The sequence below is a fragment of the Hypanus sabinus genome, chromosome 14 (genome assembly GCF_030144855.1).
Source record: "Hypanus sabinus isolate sHypSab1 chromosome 14, sHypSab1.hap1, whole genome shotgun sequence".
NCBI classification, from domain to species: Eukaryota; Metazoa; Chordata; class Chondrichthyes; order Myliobatiformes; family Dasyatidae; genus Hypanus; species Hypanus sabinus.
Window position 1 is genome coordinate 44,011,154 of NC_082719.1, and position 19,695 is coordinate 44,030,848.

Below are 19,695 nucleotides of genomic sequence, written 5' to 3' on the forward strand. Positions count from 1 at the left end.
TGGTGCTCGGACACAGTGGCACTGACAAGCTCCTGCAGCCCGGACCTGGAACATCTGTCGGTGAAGTGTCGTCCCTATTATCTGCCACAGGAATTCACCTCAGTCATACTGACAGCGGTCTACATTCCCCCCCCCAGGCGGACGTGGAGTGTGCTGTGAATACACTGTATGCCAGCATCAGTGAACTTGAGACCAGGTGGTCTCATTACAGCCGGGGACTTTAACCAGGCCAACCTCAGAAAAATGCTGCCAAAGTTATACCAACATGTCTCCTGCTTCACTAGAGGCCTGAATATACTTGACCACTATTACACAGTGGTCAAGGATGCTTACCGTTCTGTCCCACGACCTCACTTCAGAAAATCGGACCATCAGGCCGTACTCCTCCTCCCGGCTTACAAACAAAAACTGAAGCGGGAGGTCACGGTGTCAAAAGTGGTGTCATGTTGGACAGAGGAAACGGATAAGATCCTCCATGACTGCTTTGAATCGGTGGACTGGTTAGTATTCAAGGACTCGGCAGCTAACCTCGATGAGTATGCCTCAGCTGTCACAGACTTCATCTGGAAATGCACAGAAGACTGCGTATCTCGCAAGACGATCCGGGTATTCCCTAACCGGAAACCTTGGATGAATTATGAGGTTCAGTCCCTTTTGAAGGCTAGAGCTGCAGCTTTTTGGTCCAGGGATACCAGTCACTACACGACATCCTGGCGTGAACTCCGGAAAGCCATTAAGGGCACCAAGTGGCAATATTGAGCCAAGTTGGAAGCCCAGGCTAACCAGAGGGATGCCAGTAGACTATGGCAGGGTCTAAATGAGATCACTGGGTGCAAAGGCTGGGAATATCAATAACTGTAGCACTTCTCTTCCTGACGAACTTAATGTATTCTATGCAAGATTCGAACAGAAGAGGAGCGTCCCGCCCCCTCCGGATGAACCGGACCTGATGGTATTGAGATTCATCGTCACCAAGAAGGACATTAGAAGAACTTTCCTGAAGATAAATCCAAGGAAGGCGTCGGACCCAGATGGAGTCCCGAGACAGGTTCTCTGGGCCTGTGCAAGCGAGCTAACTATAGTGTTTGCTGACATCTTCAGCTGCTCCCTGCTTCAGTCTAAGATCCCCTCGTGTTTTAAGAAGGCAACTATAATCCTGGTGCCGAAGAAAAGCAAGGTGGCATGCCTGAATGACTATCGATCTGTGGCTCTGACATCAATGCTATGAAGTGCTTCAAGTGATTGGTTATGGCACACATCAACCATAACCTACCGGTCAACCTAGACACTTTGCAATTCGCCTACCGGAGCAACAGATCAACGGCAGATGCCATCTCTCTGGCACTACATTCCTCCTTAGAACACCTGGAGAATAAAGACACATATGTAAGGCTCCTTTTCATTGACTACAGCTCTGCCTTTAATACTATCATTCCAAATAAACTGATTCCTAAGCTCTGGAACCTGGGTCTTAGCACTCAGATCTGCAGCTGGATCTTCAACTTCCTCAGAGACAGGACCCAGGCTGTAAAAATAGGGGACAAGCTCTGCTCTACAATCACTCTGAGCACCTGTGCCCCACAAGGCTATGTATTCAGCCTTCTGGTATACACCCATGATTGTGTAGCCAAGTTCCCACTGAACTCAATATACAAGTTTGCTGATGACACCACAATTGTTATCTTGGGTAATGATGAGTCTGAGTACAGAGAGGAAATTAAGAACCTGGTGGCATGGTGCGAAGACAATAACCTATCCCTCAACATCAGCAAGACGAAGGAATTGGTTGTCAACTTCAGAAGGAGTAGTGGACCACACGGCCCTATCTGCATCGGTGGTGCACAGGTGGAACAGGTCAAGAGCTTTAAGTTCCTCGGGGTGAATATCACAAATGACCTGACTTGGTCTAACCAAGCAGAGTCCACTGCCAAGGAGGCCCACCAGCGCCTTTACTTCCTGAGAAAGCTGAAGAAATTTGGCCTGTCCCGTAAAACCCTCACTAATTTTTATAGATGCACCACAGAAAGCATTCTTCTAGGGTGCATCACAACCTGGTATGGAAGTTGTGCTGTCCAAGACCAGAAGAAACTGCAGAAGATTGTGGACACAGCCCAGCGCATCACACAAACCATCTTCCATCCTTGGACTCACTTTACACCGCACGCTGTCAGAGCAGTGCTGCCAGGATAATCAAGGACACGACACATCCAGCCAATACACTTTTTGTCCCTCTTCCCTCTGGGAGAAGGTTCAGGAGCTTGAAGATTCGTATGGCCAGATTTGGGAACAGCTTCTTTCCAACTGTGATAAGACTGCTGAACGGATCCTGACCCAGATCTGGGCCGTACCTTCCAAATATCCGGACCTGACTTGCACTACCTTACTTTCCCTTTTCTATTTTCTAATTATGATTTATAATTTAAGTTTATTATATTTACTTCGATTTGTACTTCAGGGAGCACGAAGCGCAGAATCAAATATCGCTGCGATGATTGTATGCTCTAGTATCAATTGTTTGGTGACAAAGTAAAGAATTGTCTGGTCCATAAATTAAGCTATCAAAAATGACAATTTTTGGCAATTGATGGTACATCCAGCATAATTCAGATTGGACATCATTACTTAATTCATTCTGACAACTTGTGGCTGCTAAATATGAAGCAGTACTATAAAAAGATTCTGCATGCAACTTATAGAAGGGAAAATTGATTTGCTTTGGTATTCAGGTAGTCTTACCTTGCATACTAGAGTAGCTGTGGTTGTTTTACCTACACCCGGAGGACCAGACAGCAGAGCAGCCTTGAAGCTTGAACCATCGTCCTTCCCACCAAATTTGTTGAATTTCACTGTGCAAGTGACACAAAAAGTTATTTACAACCTCTACATTTTGTGCACGATGTTTCTTCTTGATAGAATTCTCCACCAAGTATTCTTGAGATCCCTTCACTAGAAATTACTAGTTAATCCCTGTCTTGAGCAGACCTTTTTTTTCCACATGTTACATCTTGACTTTCCCTTTAAAATACACACAATAACCTGGACCAAATACACAAAGTTAAACAGAGAATATTAGTAATGATTTGCAAAGTCTAATCTCGCTATGTATCTTTGTCTACTCCATTCAAATGAAAACCAAACAATCCGCCGTCAATCGTGACTGCAGGTTGGTTTTGGTAAAACATGACAACTATACCAAACACACTGTACAGATACAACTATAATGAGACTAAGCAACTATGAAAGGAGGTGAAAGATAGTTATCCACCACAATTGAAGAGCTACATTAATGGACAGTTGAGCCCTTTATTTTTTAAGCAAATAACATGAGATGGGCTATTTGTGGGAAAATGAAGCATATAATGAAGGGGTGGGATGGTAAAACTCCAAACTCTCAAAGGGGGCAAGTAGCCATGCACTGGATCCAAGGTCAAAGACTAATCCAAATGAAAATGTTTGTTCTGCAGGGTGCCTCCTTGTTGCATGCTGGCTTGCTCCCCTAAGGCTACAATCCTGGAAAACATTCCCGACTTAACTACAATGCTGAGATATGCTGTCACACTGATTACTGGATGTAAAACATGACAAACATTTCTTCAACCCCATCCTCCTGTTACGTCTATACATAAATCGCCTCCTACAATCTTGACTCCTAAAGTCCTCCAACCATATATCACTCAGAACTCCACTTCTTCAATTCCATCCTTGTGCATTCTAGTTTCCTTCACCCCTCATTCATGGCTGTGCCTTCAGCTGTCTCAACCAGAAACTCAAATTTCATTCCTGAAAAACCCTTCCTTTCACGTCACCCTCCAAACTAATCACTGGCTAATCTTTTAGTTATCATACTGAGAGCTGATGTCAAATGTAGTCTTACAAAAGATGCAGAAAGAATAGGGATGTACTTCTTTATTAGTTGGTATAAATTTTTTTTTAAATTAAGTGGCATTTCAACATTTCTAAAAAACAGATTAAGTCAAAGTAGCATCTTAATTAATGGTACAGCCTGAATAAATATTAACAGATTCCAAATGAAGATGACACAGACAGGTTGCAAAGAAATAGACATTCTCACCTGCAGGTTTGCTGTTCCCAGCATTGTTCACACGCCATTGTTTCAGCCAACGGACCAGTTTATTTGCACAACTCTGCTCTCCTTGTTGTCCGATTAAATTCTTCAGCATTGCAGGCTTATACTTATCCACCCACAGCAAACTCTGCACCTCCTTCTCTGAAGCTGGGTTCCAACGATCACATATCAGGGCAGAACTATTGGTGGAAGCTTCTGTTCCTAGTAACGTACTCTTCTTACATTGTGAGGATTCTCCATTCTCTGCTGAAGAACCACTCTTTTTATGCTCTGTTTGTCTCTTCAATGGTGGTGAGCTGTTCTTAACATGCTCACCTTTGTTTGCCAACTTGGCAGCTTCTTGCACTTTGGATTTTGACTTTCTAACCTGCAATTTTAAAAGATCATTGGTATCACAATCTGTTTGGATATTAGGGAAAATTGTTATAAGGAAAAGGTTAGTGAATTTTATTGATAGCCACTACTGCCTTAATTTCTTATAACAATTACAACACAAAAGAGATGCTGTCATCAATCCCACAGTCCCAAACTTAAATTTCTTGGCAAGCTAACTAAAAGATTGTGTATATACATATCTCTTACAGTGGTATGGTTCACATCAAAAGGTACTGTAAACCCCAAGTTTTTTTTAAATCAAACCAAACAATCTCTGAATGACAAAAAGAATTTAATATAAACAGAGAATTAGTCATAAAACTTATTTTAGGTTATGTGTAGCAGGATTGAAATGGGACAGTTCATAAGCACAATTGTTTTCATTTACCAATGAATAGAATACCAGCATCCAATATGAGCTTGTTATTAACAATATCATTACAACCACAGCTGTATTTAACAGCACCTTAGGTTAAGCAGTGTACCCAAGAAACGTAGGTTCCAAGGATACTTGTACATTTGGCAGCTGGTCTATTTTCTCCCCAGACAGCATCAAGGGACGGTAATGGGGGAAAAAATTGAGACCGTGAAACACAAAACCGTACCACAGAATTCCTCTCCTTGTTTAAAAAAAATATCAGCCTTAGGATTTACTATCAAATTCTAAGTTTTACACCTGGTTGACACTGAATCAATTGTTTAGGCTGCACTTCAGTGTATTATGTATAATTCTGCTCACCACACCAAAAGGAGGATGTGGTAGCTGTTAAGAGTGAATTCTTGGGTTTAGGTCATTCACACTTAGCAAATGGCTTCGGCCACCAGTCTTCTGTCCTGTTTGACAAAGCGCTGGGATTGCGTTCATAACAATGCATTTCCTAAAAGCTGTGAAATTTCACCAAGAAATTCAAATTGTTTCATTTGAAACAATGCTGTTTCTAAAAGCTGTGAATACTGGAATACGCTGCTGGTGGGTCAGGTTAGTTTCAAAGATAGCCTTATTTATACTTTGTAAATATGTATTGTCCTTCATGTTAAGCATGTAAAATACCAAATAAATGTATTGTGGATTCAGTTTGGAACAATACCAGCCCGAATGCTGCTGGTGCTAGATAGTGGAATGGATTTAATCAAAAGTGCGAAACCTTCAAAAGAAAGCATTGCCTACACCTGTAAATAAAAATTGTCCTTTCCGTTTAGCAAATAAATAGAGCCCACATTGGGCTAGCAGACCTCTTCCACCAAAGGGTCTACGTATGATGCTTGCTGTACCTTGTTGTGTCGAATAAGAAGCTGCTTTGTATCTACCAGTAATCATCTCCGGTGATTTCATTCACGCTACAACAGCAGCAATAAAGATAGTGCAGAAGAGATTCACCAAGATGTTGCCAAAAATGGAGGACTGCAGCTTTAAAGAAGTTATTCCCACTGAAAAACAGAAAGCTAAGGGGATCTCAGAGGTCTTCAATGATGTGCATAGACAGAATAGACAGCCAGAATCATTTTCCTGGGCAGGAGAGTCTAGAAATAGTGGCACAGGATTAAGATAACAGAAGAAATTTAAGAGATCTGTGGGGCAAATTTATCCACACAGAAGTGCTGAATATTTAGAATCAGCTTCCAGAGAAGACAGATACTATATGCTTAAAGGACATTTTTCTCCCCCATGGATGCTGCCTGGCCTGCTGAATTCCTCCAGTATTTTGTGTGTGTTGCCCAACTCTAAGTGAAAACTAGTTATATTGTCAGCCTATTCAAGTCCAAAGATTATCCCAATGCCCATTTGTCCATGCTAAATTAGCTTTATCTGTGAACGCCCTTTCAAGTTATCTTTATAGAAGTTTAGACAACAGCTCAAAGGAATCCATATTGATCCAGCTCCTCTTTCTTGCTTTTAGAAAATTTTTCCATTCATTTAGAATCTAAGCAATTATGACACATCTAATTTTGTTCAATCTTCCAAGCAGCACTGCATCCAAATTTTTGTTGAAATCTCCCCATCCACAAGCTCATCATTGCTCCAAGAGAGTCACTAGGCTTGAAGTCACTCTGCTAACAACACTGAATCCCCAAGCTCACTAGTAACAGCTTGCATCATAATTTCTCTGTAAAATGGATAAGTGTCCCACACCCTTTTGCCCAATCTTACAACAGAGCTTTCAAGGAAGTCCCATGAAAATGAGTTATTTACTCAAGAAATGGGCTATTTCCACCACTTTTATCGAGCTCAACAGCTTCATTTATCATATGCAAAAGATAATATGACCAAAAACTTCAGCAACACACACACACTTCTGGAAGAATGGACAAGGGAATATCACAATCTGTGTAGAAAGCAGAGTGGGAGGGGTGGGGTGGGAGTGAAGATACATTTGATGGTAGGGTCCCATTGAAGATGGCAGAAGTTGTGGAGAATGTTGCAGGGATCGTTCACTCCATGAATTCCTTTGTCCATTCATCCCTTCCCACTAATCTCCTTCCTAGCACATACCCCTGCAAACAGCAGAAGTGCCCATTTACCTCCTCCCTCACTTTGTTAGGGCCCCAAGCAGTTCTTCCAGGTGAGGCAACACTTCACCAGCACATCTGTTATTTGGTTCTCCCAATGTGGCATATTTATAAGACCTGGCATAGATTGGGAGATCGGTTTATCAAGCACCTCCACTCTATCTGCAAAAAGCAGGATTTCCCAGTGGTCTACCATTCTAATTTATGTCCCCAATCCCGCACTGACACACCAGTCCATGGCTTCCTCTCCTGCCACAATGAGGCCACTATCAGGCTGGAGAAGCAGCACCTCAAATTCCATCTTAGTAGCCTCCAACCTGATAGCATGAAAATCAATTTCTCCTACTTCTGGTAACAATTCCCCCGCCCCCCCCTTTCTTCTATTCCCCACTCTAGCTTCTTCATCTCACCTGCCTACCACCTCCTGCTGGTGCCCCTCTTTCTTTCTCCCATGATCCATTGCCCTCTTTGAAGCATTATGGGGCAGTGACTGGCTAAAACAACTTGACTGAAGATCTAGCCACCAGTTACATGCCTCATCCACTGCAACAGTGTTAAATGAAAGTGAATAAAGGTTCAGGATAATGCCATAGCAGTGTTCAGAGATGGCATTGAAAAATTCAAACAAAAGATAAAATAGTGTTAAATGAAAATGCCACAACCAAAGTTTTACAAAGCCCACCTGGTTCCTTATACCATCTATGATAAAGTAGCCAGTGAGCTTAAATTGCATGGAAGCTGAAGGAATTCTTTCCAAGGATGAGAGGAGCCCACTGGCAACACTAAAATGGTCCCAGTAGCCAAGAAGAATGAGCTTGTAAGGATCTGTGGTAATTTTAAGGTCATCATCAACCCAATACTGAAAGTAGATCAACACCCTCTGCCCAAGAAAAAAAAAACCATCTTTGAAAACCTTTCTGGAGGTAAACACTTTCACAAAGTATACTTAGCTGAGGCCTACATACAGGTAGAGATGAAAAAGTCAAAAATGTTTTTCACCATAAACTCTCAAATGGCTTTATCGTTATAATAGGCTTATTTTTGTAATAGCATCTGCACCCTGGCAGAAAGCTGTGGACCAGATGGTGTAAGGCTGCCCAGGCATGCAGTGTTACCTGGATGGCTTCACTGTTACCGGCAAGGATGACAAGGAACATCTCCCGAATCTCAACAATGTTAAAAAAAATTAGAAGATTACTGGCTCAGCGCACGACGCAGCAAGTGTGAATTCTTTAAATCAAGCATCTCTTACTGTGCTCATACCATTGACACACAAGATTCAACACAAGTGTGCTAAGAAAATTCAGGCAGAGATAGATGCTCCAAGGACAAAGGACACGTCACAGTTCCAGTCCTTTTAAGGATTTGTTAATTACTATAACAGATTACTGCTGAACCTAGCTAGTGTGCTCCACTCCTTGAACTCATTACTATAGATCAGGAAGAAATGGCAATGGACAAAGCTGTGTGAGGTGTCTTTCCAAAAGGCAAAGGAAATTTTCTCCTTGCATATCACAAGGCAGCACACTCCACAACCAACAACTTGCCAGCTATGTTATTCCTGAGTTATCTCTTGCATTCACACTTCGATCTCTTCAAACCCCAGTCTCAGGAGACTTCAGGACAAACAGCTGAGACAAATGGAGGGCTCCTCAAACAAGGAGGCTCAATGTTTCACTCTTGATCAAGCCATCCAGGCAAGGGACTACAGAGGTAATCAAAAGTGGATACTTGGAAAGATTAATGACAGAACTGGACCACTCTCCTGCACAGTGGAGATCACGCCTGATGTCATCTGGAGACTACACCTTAATCAGTAGAGGAGGGCAGAGTCAATTGTTAGAGAAGAAAGGTATCCAAAGCTGTCAGAACTACTTCCTGCAGTCCCGGAGTCAACTCCTACAACCGCCACGGAGGCAGACACAGAACCTGAGATTGTTTCCAAGCCACAAGTCTCGCCTGCCAAGCAGAGTGACAGACACACATACAAAGTTGAGATGCATTCTATATTGAGTTGGAGTTCATAGCTATGCAGGGAAGAGTTCTGTTTAATATTTGAGTAATGTTGTGAATATATTATTTGATTGTGCATTCGTTGTTTACATTATTCATTACAGGTTCGATGTGAATGGCAAATGATGGCATACCTGAGCAATTCACTAAGGTACAATGAATTCGACATTTTCCCAGCTCCCAAGTTTTCTTTCAATTAGTTTCTGAAGTTATAAAACATAACAGATGGCAGGCAAACAAATGCTTTTCATTGGATCTCAGTACGTTACAATAATGAACTTATTAGCAGTGCAAGACACAGATCTAGAAAGTTATAAAAACTTTTCTCTTCAAAAACTAACCTCCTCTTCAGCAGCAGTCTCATATTTGGACTTCTTTCCTGGCATTCTACGAATCAGATCCAACAGTCCATCTTCATCGATTTGCTTTGTTCCAAAACTCTCTGCCTAAATCATTTTTGTTAGAGGAAATAAAAAGATGCTTAACTTTGAATAAAAATATTCAATACATCATATTTGATTTTTTGGGAAGTAACAGAAGATATTATTATGCTTAAATTTGTAAAAGCAACAATGAAGTTAGTTATATCTGATTGCTTGTGTAGAAGATTAGACTACTGCACTAGTCTTACTATGACAATATTAGAGACCACCAAATCAATGCCACTAATATCAGCAGTATTAAACAACCAGCAGAATCACCAACAACTTTTCAGATTGATGTTCACATAAGCATTTGCTACTAAGAGGCACTCACTTTGTCCAGTTTTGACCGCCCGCCTTCTCGACCAGTCACCAGGTAACTTGTTTTCTTACTGACATTTCCAGTTAGTTTTCCTCCGTGACGCTCGATTAAAGATTTAGCATCTTCGCGCTCCATGGATTCAAGGACTCCTGTAATGACGAATGTAAGCCCTTCCAAGCAGTTCTCAGCTCCCTAATGATAAGAATTTGTACAGTCATTCTAACTGGATAATACAAACCACTATGTAGGAGGACTTCACAGTGTTACAAAATGACACAAAGAGTAAAACAGATTAGAAGCCAGAGAGGGAGAACTACCTCACATCAGAAGTCAGATTTTTTATCTGCTTTTAGGAGTGCAAAAAATTTAGAAAAGCCTATCCTTTTTCAGGAGCAATATATGAACTTGGAACAACAACAAATAAAAAGTTGGAGTAACTCGGGAAGTCTGGTATCACATATGGAGGGAAATAAACAACATTTCAGATCAGGACCCATTATCTGGGCTGAATTACAGAGTAAAATGAAAAGTGGATCCAGGTGAGGATAGGTAATAGATTGGGGCAGGGAGCACGCAAACAGTGCCAGAAGCTGGCGAGTGATATGTAGAAGTGACGAAGAGCAAGATGGAACACGGAATAAAGGGAGAGAGAGAGATGGGGAAGGAAGATGGAAGCAAAAGCAGTGGGGTAACCATGTGGGTGATGATCAGATGGAAAGGAAGGGAGCGGGGCAATGGGGTTTGAGGCGAGTGTAGAAAATCTGAGTTGTACAGGAACAGAAAATGGACAGAAAAGAAGCAGTTTCCTGGCAGTTGGAGAATTAGAGATAAAATACCTGGTTTGAGTAAAACAACAAAAAGAATCCCTCTTGAAGATGCTATTGGGTTTCCTTTATCTGCACTGGAGATATGAAGTTAGTTGATGAAGGTGGATAAATAGCATAGAAAGAATAGCCAAAAAAGGTAAATATTTCCATCCACTGTTTTGAAGTGTGCAAGATGAAGTTCTTTTTTAAGAATGTTGCAGACTGTCAAATTCAAGAAAATACACCTTCTCTATACCAATGCAGCTCTGTGGGGACAAAGATTCTGTTTAACCCTTTTTGCTAACGTAATGATGGCTTGGAGTCGGGGACTGGGAGTGTTGGGGAGATAATCAAAGTTTGATTGTACTATGGTGCACTCTTTCACAGATGTGAATTGTACATTTGATACATTTGTTATGCACTGCACAAATCTACTTTATACTACGTTCTCTTTATTTAAAAAAACAAAATTATTGAGAAAATTGACAATGAAACCAATGGAGACTACATTCAGTAAGATCTAATCTAAAGACATCTGATGGTACAGTGAAGATTTCTTCTAGTGTAAATTGAAGATTGAAGGCTGAAATTTTATAAATGGTAGATTCAACAAATAGAACAGCTGACAAGTTACAGATCTCACAAAACAGAGCAGCAGTAGAATAGTAAAACAGAGGACTGGAATAATAATCAGGAAAGACACTAGTTCAAACCCACCACAGCAGCCAACACTTAATTAAATGGGATAAGTATTAATAATGTTGACCATGCAATTAAAAACCCATCTGGTCTTTTAATGAAGGAAATTTGCCATCATTACCTGGGTCCACTTGTACAAAGTTGGAATTAAAAAACTTTTTTTTTAAATGAGTAACTTTTCCCAATTTAAGATGCAACTGAACCAATCAACCTTTCTTACGTACAGTTCCTCTCATTACTTTGTCTTTGCTGAGTCCTACAGCTCACTGATATCTCAGCCAACTATACCGATAATTATGGCTAGTATCAGAATAGTTCTGAGTATCCGTCAAGTTTCCATTAAATCCACAAAAAGACATCCAGTAACTTCCTAACTCACTGAATACCAAACATTCAAAACCACAATTATTGCCCATCCCCAGGTCATGAATGCCTGACATTGTAAACCCATAAAATCAAGTATGATTCCCATCACTGTCTGTAAGGAGCCCGTACATTCTTCCCATGACTGTGTGGGTTTGGGTTTTGGGTATTTGATCCTCCACAATATTCCATGTGGGAATTTAAACTGGAGGTGGCAATATTGTTTTTTTTAAAACAAGGTTGAGTTGTGAGCTCAACATCAACCTGGCACGGGTTTCCTCTGGATCAAATGGTCATTGTAAATTATCCCATGATTAGGGCAAAGTTAATGTATGTGGGCACTGGCTGGCATGGCTCAAAGTGCTGGAAGGGTCCATTCCATGCTGTATCTCATTAAACAAATTTTCAAAAATTCACTCCAAACCACAGAACTAGTTTCCTGTCTATCTAATTTTGCAATTGCTCGTCTCTCTTTGATGTCAATCATTACTATACTGTGAGTACACTGAGTACTTTACAACTTACTGAGATAATCAACTTAAAAGGATATTGGTTCATTACTCAGGGATGACCGACACACAAAGTGATTTAGCAAACTGTGTTCACATATTTAAACATAGGCCTATTGGCTAATTACATACAAATAACAGACAACAAAACATTGCAATGAATTTTTAATATTTTTGTATCAATGTTAATGAACAGTGTGTATGAGCAATCGTCCTTTACTGGGTTTCACTGTAATTATACAAAGGAAGCATTGCTAATAATATTTTGCAGTCATCCTACCTGAGGGATTTCTTTTGAACCCAAAGCTCGTGGCCCATCACGATTTAGAAAGCTACGATAAGCCAAGTAATTGTGGCGCTTCTTTTCAGAATCCTCAGGGCTCTTGGATATAGAACAAAAACAGATACATCTAACTCAACAGCAGTTTTCAAAATACAAAACCTGCAGTCACATAACTCTCAATCCGTAGTAACGTACTGGAAGGTCCTCCAAAGCAACTGCCCTGCCCGTAAGCAAACCTGATGACTGAAGTAAAATTGATCAGGCACATGACAAATGCATTTATCATCTTAACCTGAAGCAAGTCACAACATAAAACAATATAGCAGTCACCCAACCCAAACTACAGCAAAAAGCTTCCCACCTCAGACTTGTTTGGGGATGCTTTCTCCTTTGTCTGCGGTGAAACAGTCTGTTCTTCCTTCTTTGGAGAAATCCTTTTACTTCCATTCTTTAAAGAATTAGCTTTTTCCTCTTTTTTGGGAGAAATCTTTGCTTCTTTCTTTGAAAAAAGGGTTTTCTCTTTCCTCGGTGAAGTTCTCTTCTCTCGGACTGGCTTTGTTGGACTGTCCCCTTTTACTCGCACCAATTCTTCATTACGTTTCATGTTGGCCAATTTTGCACTTATTTTAGATGGAGATACTTTATGAAGTGATTTTTCTACATTACTAGAAGATTCAGATGACAGTTGAGTAGAAATCCTTGTGTTCTGTGATTTACTGAACTTTTCACTGCAGTTCTTCACATTATCAACATCACTCAACATCTTGGCTGAAAATTAAGGTAGAGGTTGGTAAGTGAAGCTCCCGTATGCATGGGCAACAGCAAATGGGTCCTTTTGATAATTTCTGAGTGGAGCCTGCGATCATGTAGGTTTTATTCTAGCATTCCAGTTTTTTCTCACGTCCTAAAAGATATATCCCAAAAATATGGCAGAGGGGTGGGAACTGGACTGAGAGCTGCGGATGGGCCAATTGATGTACAATTAGATGTAGTGCGTCCTGAGGTTGTAAGGAAGGACAGGCAGATGATGGGGGAAAAACTGCAGTCAAAGAAATGCAATGAAGTGTAATGGGGTCAAAATAAAGAAGGGTGATGAATACAGGACAGAAAGTTTTGAATGTACACGGTACATTGAATGAGCTAGATGATCGTGTAGTGCAGTTAAAGACTGGCAGCTATGATGTTATGGGCATCTATGAGTTGTGGCTGAAAGACAATCATACTTAGGAGCTTAACATCCAAAAATACATTCTGTATCAAAAGGCCAGGCAGAGGGAGTGGGATGGCTCTATGGGTAAAAAATGAAATCAAATCCTTGGGTGAAAAAAAGTGACAAGTTTGGAAGATGTAGAATCCTTGTGGGCAGCGCAAAGAAACTGTAAGGGTAAAGAAGACTTTGATACGAGTGATACACAGGCCTCCCAACTGTAGCCAGGATGCGAGATACAAATTGCAACAGGAGACAGAAAAGGCATGTAGAAAGGGGAATGTTGCAATCATGGAGGATTTCAATATACAGCTAGAATGGGAAAATCTAATTGGTGCTGGATCCCAAGAAAGGGAATTTGTAGAATACCTACAAGGTAGATTTTTAGAGCAGCTTGTGGTTGAGTCCTTTAGGGACTAGATTGGGTGTTAATGATCCAGATTTGATTAGGAAACTTAAGAAACCTTTAAGAGGCAGAGATCATAATATGATAAAAATTCATGCTGCAGTTTGAGAAGGAAATAAAATCAAATGTATCAGTATTACAATAGAGTAAAGAAAATTACAGAAGCATGAGAGAGCTAGTGAAAATTGAAAGGGACACCAACAGGCACAGCAGAACAGGAGGATGGCTGGAGATTTTGGGGACAATCCAGAAGGCGCAGGATAGATACATTCCAAAGATGACAGACTATTCTAAAGGGAGGATGAGGCAACTGCAGCTGACAAGGGAAGTAAGAGACAGCAATAAAGCAAGAGAGAAGGCATATAATATTGCAAAAATTAGTGGGAAGGGAGAGGATTGGGAAGCTTTTTAAAACAGAAAGTAACTAAAAAGGCCACAATGTCAGAAAATATGAAATATGAAGGGTAAGCTAGCCAACAATATAAGAGGATACCAAGAATTGCTTTTGGTTTTTTTTTAAAATACAGAGTAAAAGAGAGATAAGACTGGATATTGGACTGCTGGAATATGACAGAGAAATACTATGGGGGGCCAAAGAAATGGTGGACCAACTTAATAAGTACTTTGCTTCAGCCTTCACTATGGAACACACTAACTGAATGACAGAAATGAGAGTGTGTCGGGGGCAGCATCGAGTGTCATTGCTATTACTAAACGAGAAATGTGATTGAAAAGAAGAAATGTCTGAAGTCACCTGGAACTGATGGACTGCATCCCAGGGGTCTGAGAGACGCAACTGAAGAGAATGTGGAGGCATTAGTAATGATTTTTCAAGAATCACTATATTCTGGAACGGATCTTGAGGGCCAGAAAGCTGCAAGTGCCAGTCCACTCTTTAAGAAGGGAGGGAAGCAGATAAAAGGAAGTTACAGGCCAATTAGTCTAACCTCAGTGGTTGAAAAGATGGAGTCTTTAAGTACTAAGTTTCAGGGTACTAGGAGACATGATAAAATAGACCAAAGTGAGCATGATTTTCTAAAGGAAAAATCTTGCCTGATCAATCTGTTGGAATTCTTTAAGGAAATAACAGGTGGGTTGGGCAAAAGGAGTATCTGTGGATGTTGTACACTTAGATTTTCAGATAGCCTTTGACAAAGTGCTGCACATTAGGCTGCTAAACAAGATGAGAGCCAAAAGAATTACAGGAAAGGCACTAGCATGGATAGAAGACTGGCTGCCTGGCAGGAGGCAAAGAGTGGGAATAAAGGGGGCTTTTTCCGATTGGTCGCCAGTGACTAGTGGTGTTCCACAAGGGTCAGTGTTGAGACTGCTTCTTTTCACATTGTGTACCAATGATTTGGATAAAGGAATTGATGGCTTTATGGCCAGGTTTGCAGACGATACTAAGATAGTTGAAGGGACAGGTAATGTTGAGGAAGCAGGGAATCTACAAAAGGGCTTGTTCAGATTGAGAGAAGGGAAAAAGTAGCAGATGCAATATGATGTAGAGAAGTGCATAGTCACACACTTTAGCAGAAGGTACAAAAAGGTATGGACTAATTTCTAAATGGGGAGAATATTCATAAATCAGAGGAACTTGGGAAAGAACAGAAGCGGGTTCATGAGACTGATTCTAGGAATGAAACGGTTAATATGAGCAGCTGTTGATAACACTGGGCCTGTACTCACTGCAGTTTAGAAGAATGGGGAAGGGGGAAATCTCATTGCAACCTATTGAACATTGAAAGGTCTCAATAAAGTGGACGTTTCCTATAGTGGGAGAGTCTAAGACCAGAGACCACAGCCTCAGAATTATGCAAAATCTATTTAGAACAGATATAAGGACAACTTTATTTAGCCAGAGTGGTGAATCTGTGAAATTCATTGCCACAGACAGCTATACAGGCCAAGACATTGTGTTTATTTAAAGCAAAAGTTGATAGTTTCTTGATAAATCAGGGTGGTGGAACAGACTGGATGGACCAAATGGTCTGGCCTTCGCTCCTACACATTATGGTCTTATAGCTGATAGTCATGCCAAGAGAAAAAACTGGGGAAGTAAAGATAGCCTCGAACTATAGCCACTCTCGGCACTGATCCCAAATTAAGAATCTGATGCAGAGCAAAATGACCCATCTCCATGCAGATACTCACAAATGAAAAGCAGCACTTAGCTCTAGAGTCTGGAAATAATTTTTTTTAAATATTCACCTGAGTGTTCTGCTGTCTGCTCATCTGCCGATTTTCTAGGTTCAGCTTTTACTACCAAAGATAACGATAACTCCTGGCTTTCAGGATCTGCCCGTGCCTGAAGAGATCAGAATAAAATCAATTCTTGAAGAAATAAAGGGTCCATTCCTTAGCTTAAGTACTGGTTTGAAAAGGGCAACAAATCAGCTCTAGCCCAACTGAGAACTTCATGTACAATACGTTAGTTAATTGGGCCATTGGTTAATTAGGCAGCTACTTCACCATTAGACATGAGCAGAATTAAGCCGTTCAGCCCAAAGTCTCCTCTACCATTCCGTCACTCAATTCCAGTTTAATTGTCATTTAACTTAATTGAATACAAGCAGTCCCCGGGTTACGAACGGGTTCTATTCATAAGTCCATCTTTAAGTTGGATTTGTACGCAAGTCAGAACAGGTACATCCGGTAATATTTAGCGTCAGTTTGTCTCAGTATATAGTATATATTTTACCTTTCTATGCATACAAAACACTTAAACATATGCATTTCAATAATTAAACCACTGCGTTGCTTAGTAGTAATTGTAGCTTTCATCAGGGCAGGGCCTTCCGCATGCTCCATTATTCTCACTTTATCCTTTAAAATTGTTCCTATCGTCTTTATTTTCAATCGTGAATGTTTTCCTTCAACAGAACAGAAACACTGCGGATTCAGCAGCAGCCACGGGCGGCGGGTCCTGAGCTCCCCTGGGTTCTAAAGTCCACCTGCACCGAGACAGGTTAAATGAAACAAATGGGAGTGGAGCTGACTAGGAAAGTGGGGGGGGGGTTAGGATGAATCTTGCTAAGAAAAATTTAAGCCAAATACAAAGTTACACACTCAACACAGTGTTAATGGCAATGTGATCCGACTTAAAATGGCAGACGTCGTTCTCCTTCCTCAAGCCAAAGAATTTTTAATATAATAGGCTTTATAGCAGGCCGTTCGTAAGTACAAGTTGTTCGTAAGTTGGACGCTCATAACTCGGGGACAAGCTGCATATTAAAAAAAAACAGGCTTCTTGGTTTAATTTAAAACAATAGATTCCATTTCACAAATTACCTTTTTGCTTTTTGGCAGCTCATCCAACATTGCCAATGTTTTAGCAAATTCTTCATCCTCATGCAGCTGCCGTTCCATCTGAAAAGATGGAAACCAGAACATGGTTTAATAGAAAAGGATTTTTATTTTATATCCATGAGTAATCTATCAGTAATGTCTTGAAATTTTAACTATTATTTTCCCCAGCTAAGAGTGGGCAAACAAAAGTTACCAGGACAATCAACTTGAATACAATAATTCACAAAGGGCAAGTCCACACAAAAACATCTCAACTCAAGCAAAAATGAATTCCGTAAGATTAATTATCTCATCAGACACCTATTAGCAGGAATTGAATTAAGGCTCACTTTATAACCATATAACCATATTTATGGAGGCAAAAATAATTAGTGCAAGATAAATTAAGGAGGCCCAGATTATGCATCACATAATAGTGGATGAGGATTCAAGTGGGAGCCTTAGCTGCCCAAGCAAAAGAGGGGCAAGTTACACTGCAAAATTGCTTTAAAATTGATCTTGAACATGTCAGTTCTGCTGTTACAAACCCAAATTCAAATAAACAACCCAGTATAAAATACTTACTTGCAGTTAAATTCATCGTATGGGTTTTAAAAAAGTCTCGAAGATTAATAATAAATTTAAGAGAAAGTGCCTGAAACCTGCATCTTCCCTGTAAATGTAAAATTTTAATTTTCAATTACCTCTGCATCTTCATCAAGTTGTAACTGGCGAGCTAACTCTTCGTCATCCACAGTAGAATCAAGACTGGCTGGAGGCTACAATCAAAAGCAGAAAAATGAACTCATTTCATCTTTTTAAGTACAAACAACTGCTTATATTATATCCAGACACAGCAGTAATTTTCCAATCCCAGACCAAGCAACTATTAAAAACATACAAAACTCAGCACTATTGCCTCACTATTCACAGCACATCATAAAGAATCAGTCTCACCTCTATATTTGCATTTTCAGCTGAAGAACTGCGAATCAATGCTAGGCACAAACCTGCCCAAATATTTCTATTCCAAAAATAATTCAGTTAATCCAGATCATCCACTCTCAACTTGGCTGAGAGGTGAGGTCTTTACCTGGGTAAAATAGGTAAATACCAGTAGGCTAACAGGGTTATGATTTGTGGCAGAAGGATCAAGGTAGAATTGACAGACATGCAAAAGTGAATGGGTTATAGGGAAAATAAGGGAGAGAATGGGATTAATGGATGCTGTGAGACTGGCATTGGAAGCTTCTAGCCCATTAAATATGAAAGAAATACGAGAACTACACAAGGTTATTTCATTAAAGGAATTACAAGAACTCCAGGTGCCCTTGGAGATTCAATTGTCTCAAGTTTAATTCCCGTCTCTGCTGATTACCTCAACCAAAGGCAGGAATCAATAAGATTTTAGTACTCCAAAGGGAAATATCCATTCCCATTTGGGAATAATCACAAAGTGCACTAGGTAGCATACTAGGGAACTAGTTGATAATACTGCATTAATTGTCTGTAACAACACTGCAACAGAAATAAGATGAAAACAACAGCCCTTCCACATTCAATTTGAGTCTCTCCAAAAGGCATACGACCTATAATATGCACTAACAAAAATCACCGTGAAGAATCCCTACTGGTAAAATGATAAACATTGAGTATAGGTAAATAAAATAAAGTGCAGGCAGGGCAAGACAGACCATGCAATATCAACGGCTTCACACAAGTGAACATCTGCAAGAGGAAAAGGACAATGTAATCAGGTTCTAAACTAATATAAACAGCAGATAGAACAGACAGGATATTAAATCTACTCTAACCTAGTTCAAAACAGAACTATTGGTAAATATGATAAATATTGGTAAATACGATAAATATTGGTAAATACAGTGCAAATGATCCTTACTGCTTTCCTTTTGCTAGCCACCAGTTTTTTACTGGATCTTTGCACACTGTTTGAGCCGAAGTAATCTTGAACTGATATAGCGGTGAATTTCACTGGACTTGCTGGTTTGGGCTGCACTGGCTTGAGCTGTGATTTCACATTGGTGGTCCTTCCAGATCCTGATGTCCCTGGATGACCACCATTTTCCCTGGATTTTTGGATCATCTTCCTACTTTGCAGAAAATCATCCTCTTCATCTTGAGATGATAGGAGGTAGAGAAATAAAAGATAAGTTGGCATGGTTTCGCCCAAAAGAACATGTCATTTTCAGATGGCAAATAATCATTAGAGTTTTAATTGCTGCTTTTAAAACATTAAATGCAACAAATAATCTAATACCGTCCTGCTGAATATCTAACCGCTTTAAATATAGATGACTCAAACCTTTTCTTCCCCAGATTTATCGAATTCAATTGCTTTTAAAGCAGTTGTCGAGATAATCTAACATCTCCAAATTCTAAAGCAACT

At 40.3% G+C, this 19,695-nt stretch overlaps 1 protein-coding gene across 3 annotated transcripts in view; it reads right to left on the bottom strand.

Moving 5' to 3' along the window:
• The window catches only part of rfc1 (replication factor C (activator 1) 1), a 56,840-nt gene that overhangs the window by 22,544 nt on the left and 14,601 nt on the right, over positions 1 to 19,695 (bottom strand). For all 3 annotated transcript variants that reach the window (XM_059989046.1, XM_059989045.1, XM_059989047.1), the window contains exons 5-14: positions 19,189 to 19,424; positions 17,993 to 18,067; positions 17,292 to 17,369; positions 16,212 to 16,308; positions 12,749 to 13,155; positions 12,385 to 12,486; positions 9,740 to 9,919; positions 9,325 to 9,429; positions 4,073 to 4,454; positions 2,737 to 2,846 (exon numbers count right to left, since the gene is read on the bottom strand). In XM_059989046.1, the coding sequence (XP_059845029.1) occupies positions 2,737 to 2,846; positions 4,073 to 4,454; positions 9,325 to 9,429; positions 9,740 to 9,919; positions 12,385 to 12,486; positions 12,749 to 13,155; positions 16,212 to 16,308; positions 17,292 to 17,369; positions 17,993 to 18,067; positions 19,189 to 19,424 (1,772 nt within the window). The remainder of the gene's footprint in view (positions 1 to 2,736; positions 2,847 to 4,072; positions 4,455 to 9,324; positions 9,430 to 9,739; positions 9,920 to 12,384; positions 12,487 to 12,748; positions 13,156 to 16,211; positions 16,309 to 17,291; positions 17,370 to 17,992; positions 18,068 to 19,188; positions 19,425 to 19,695) is intronic.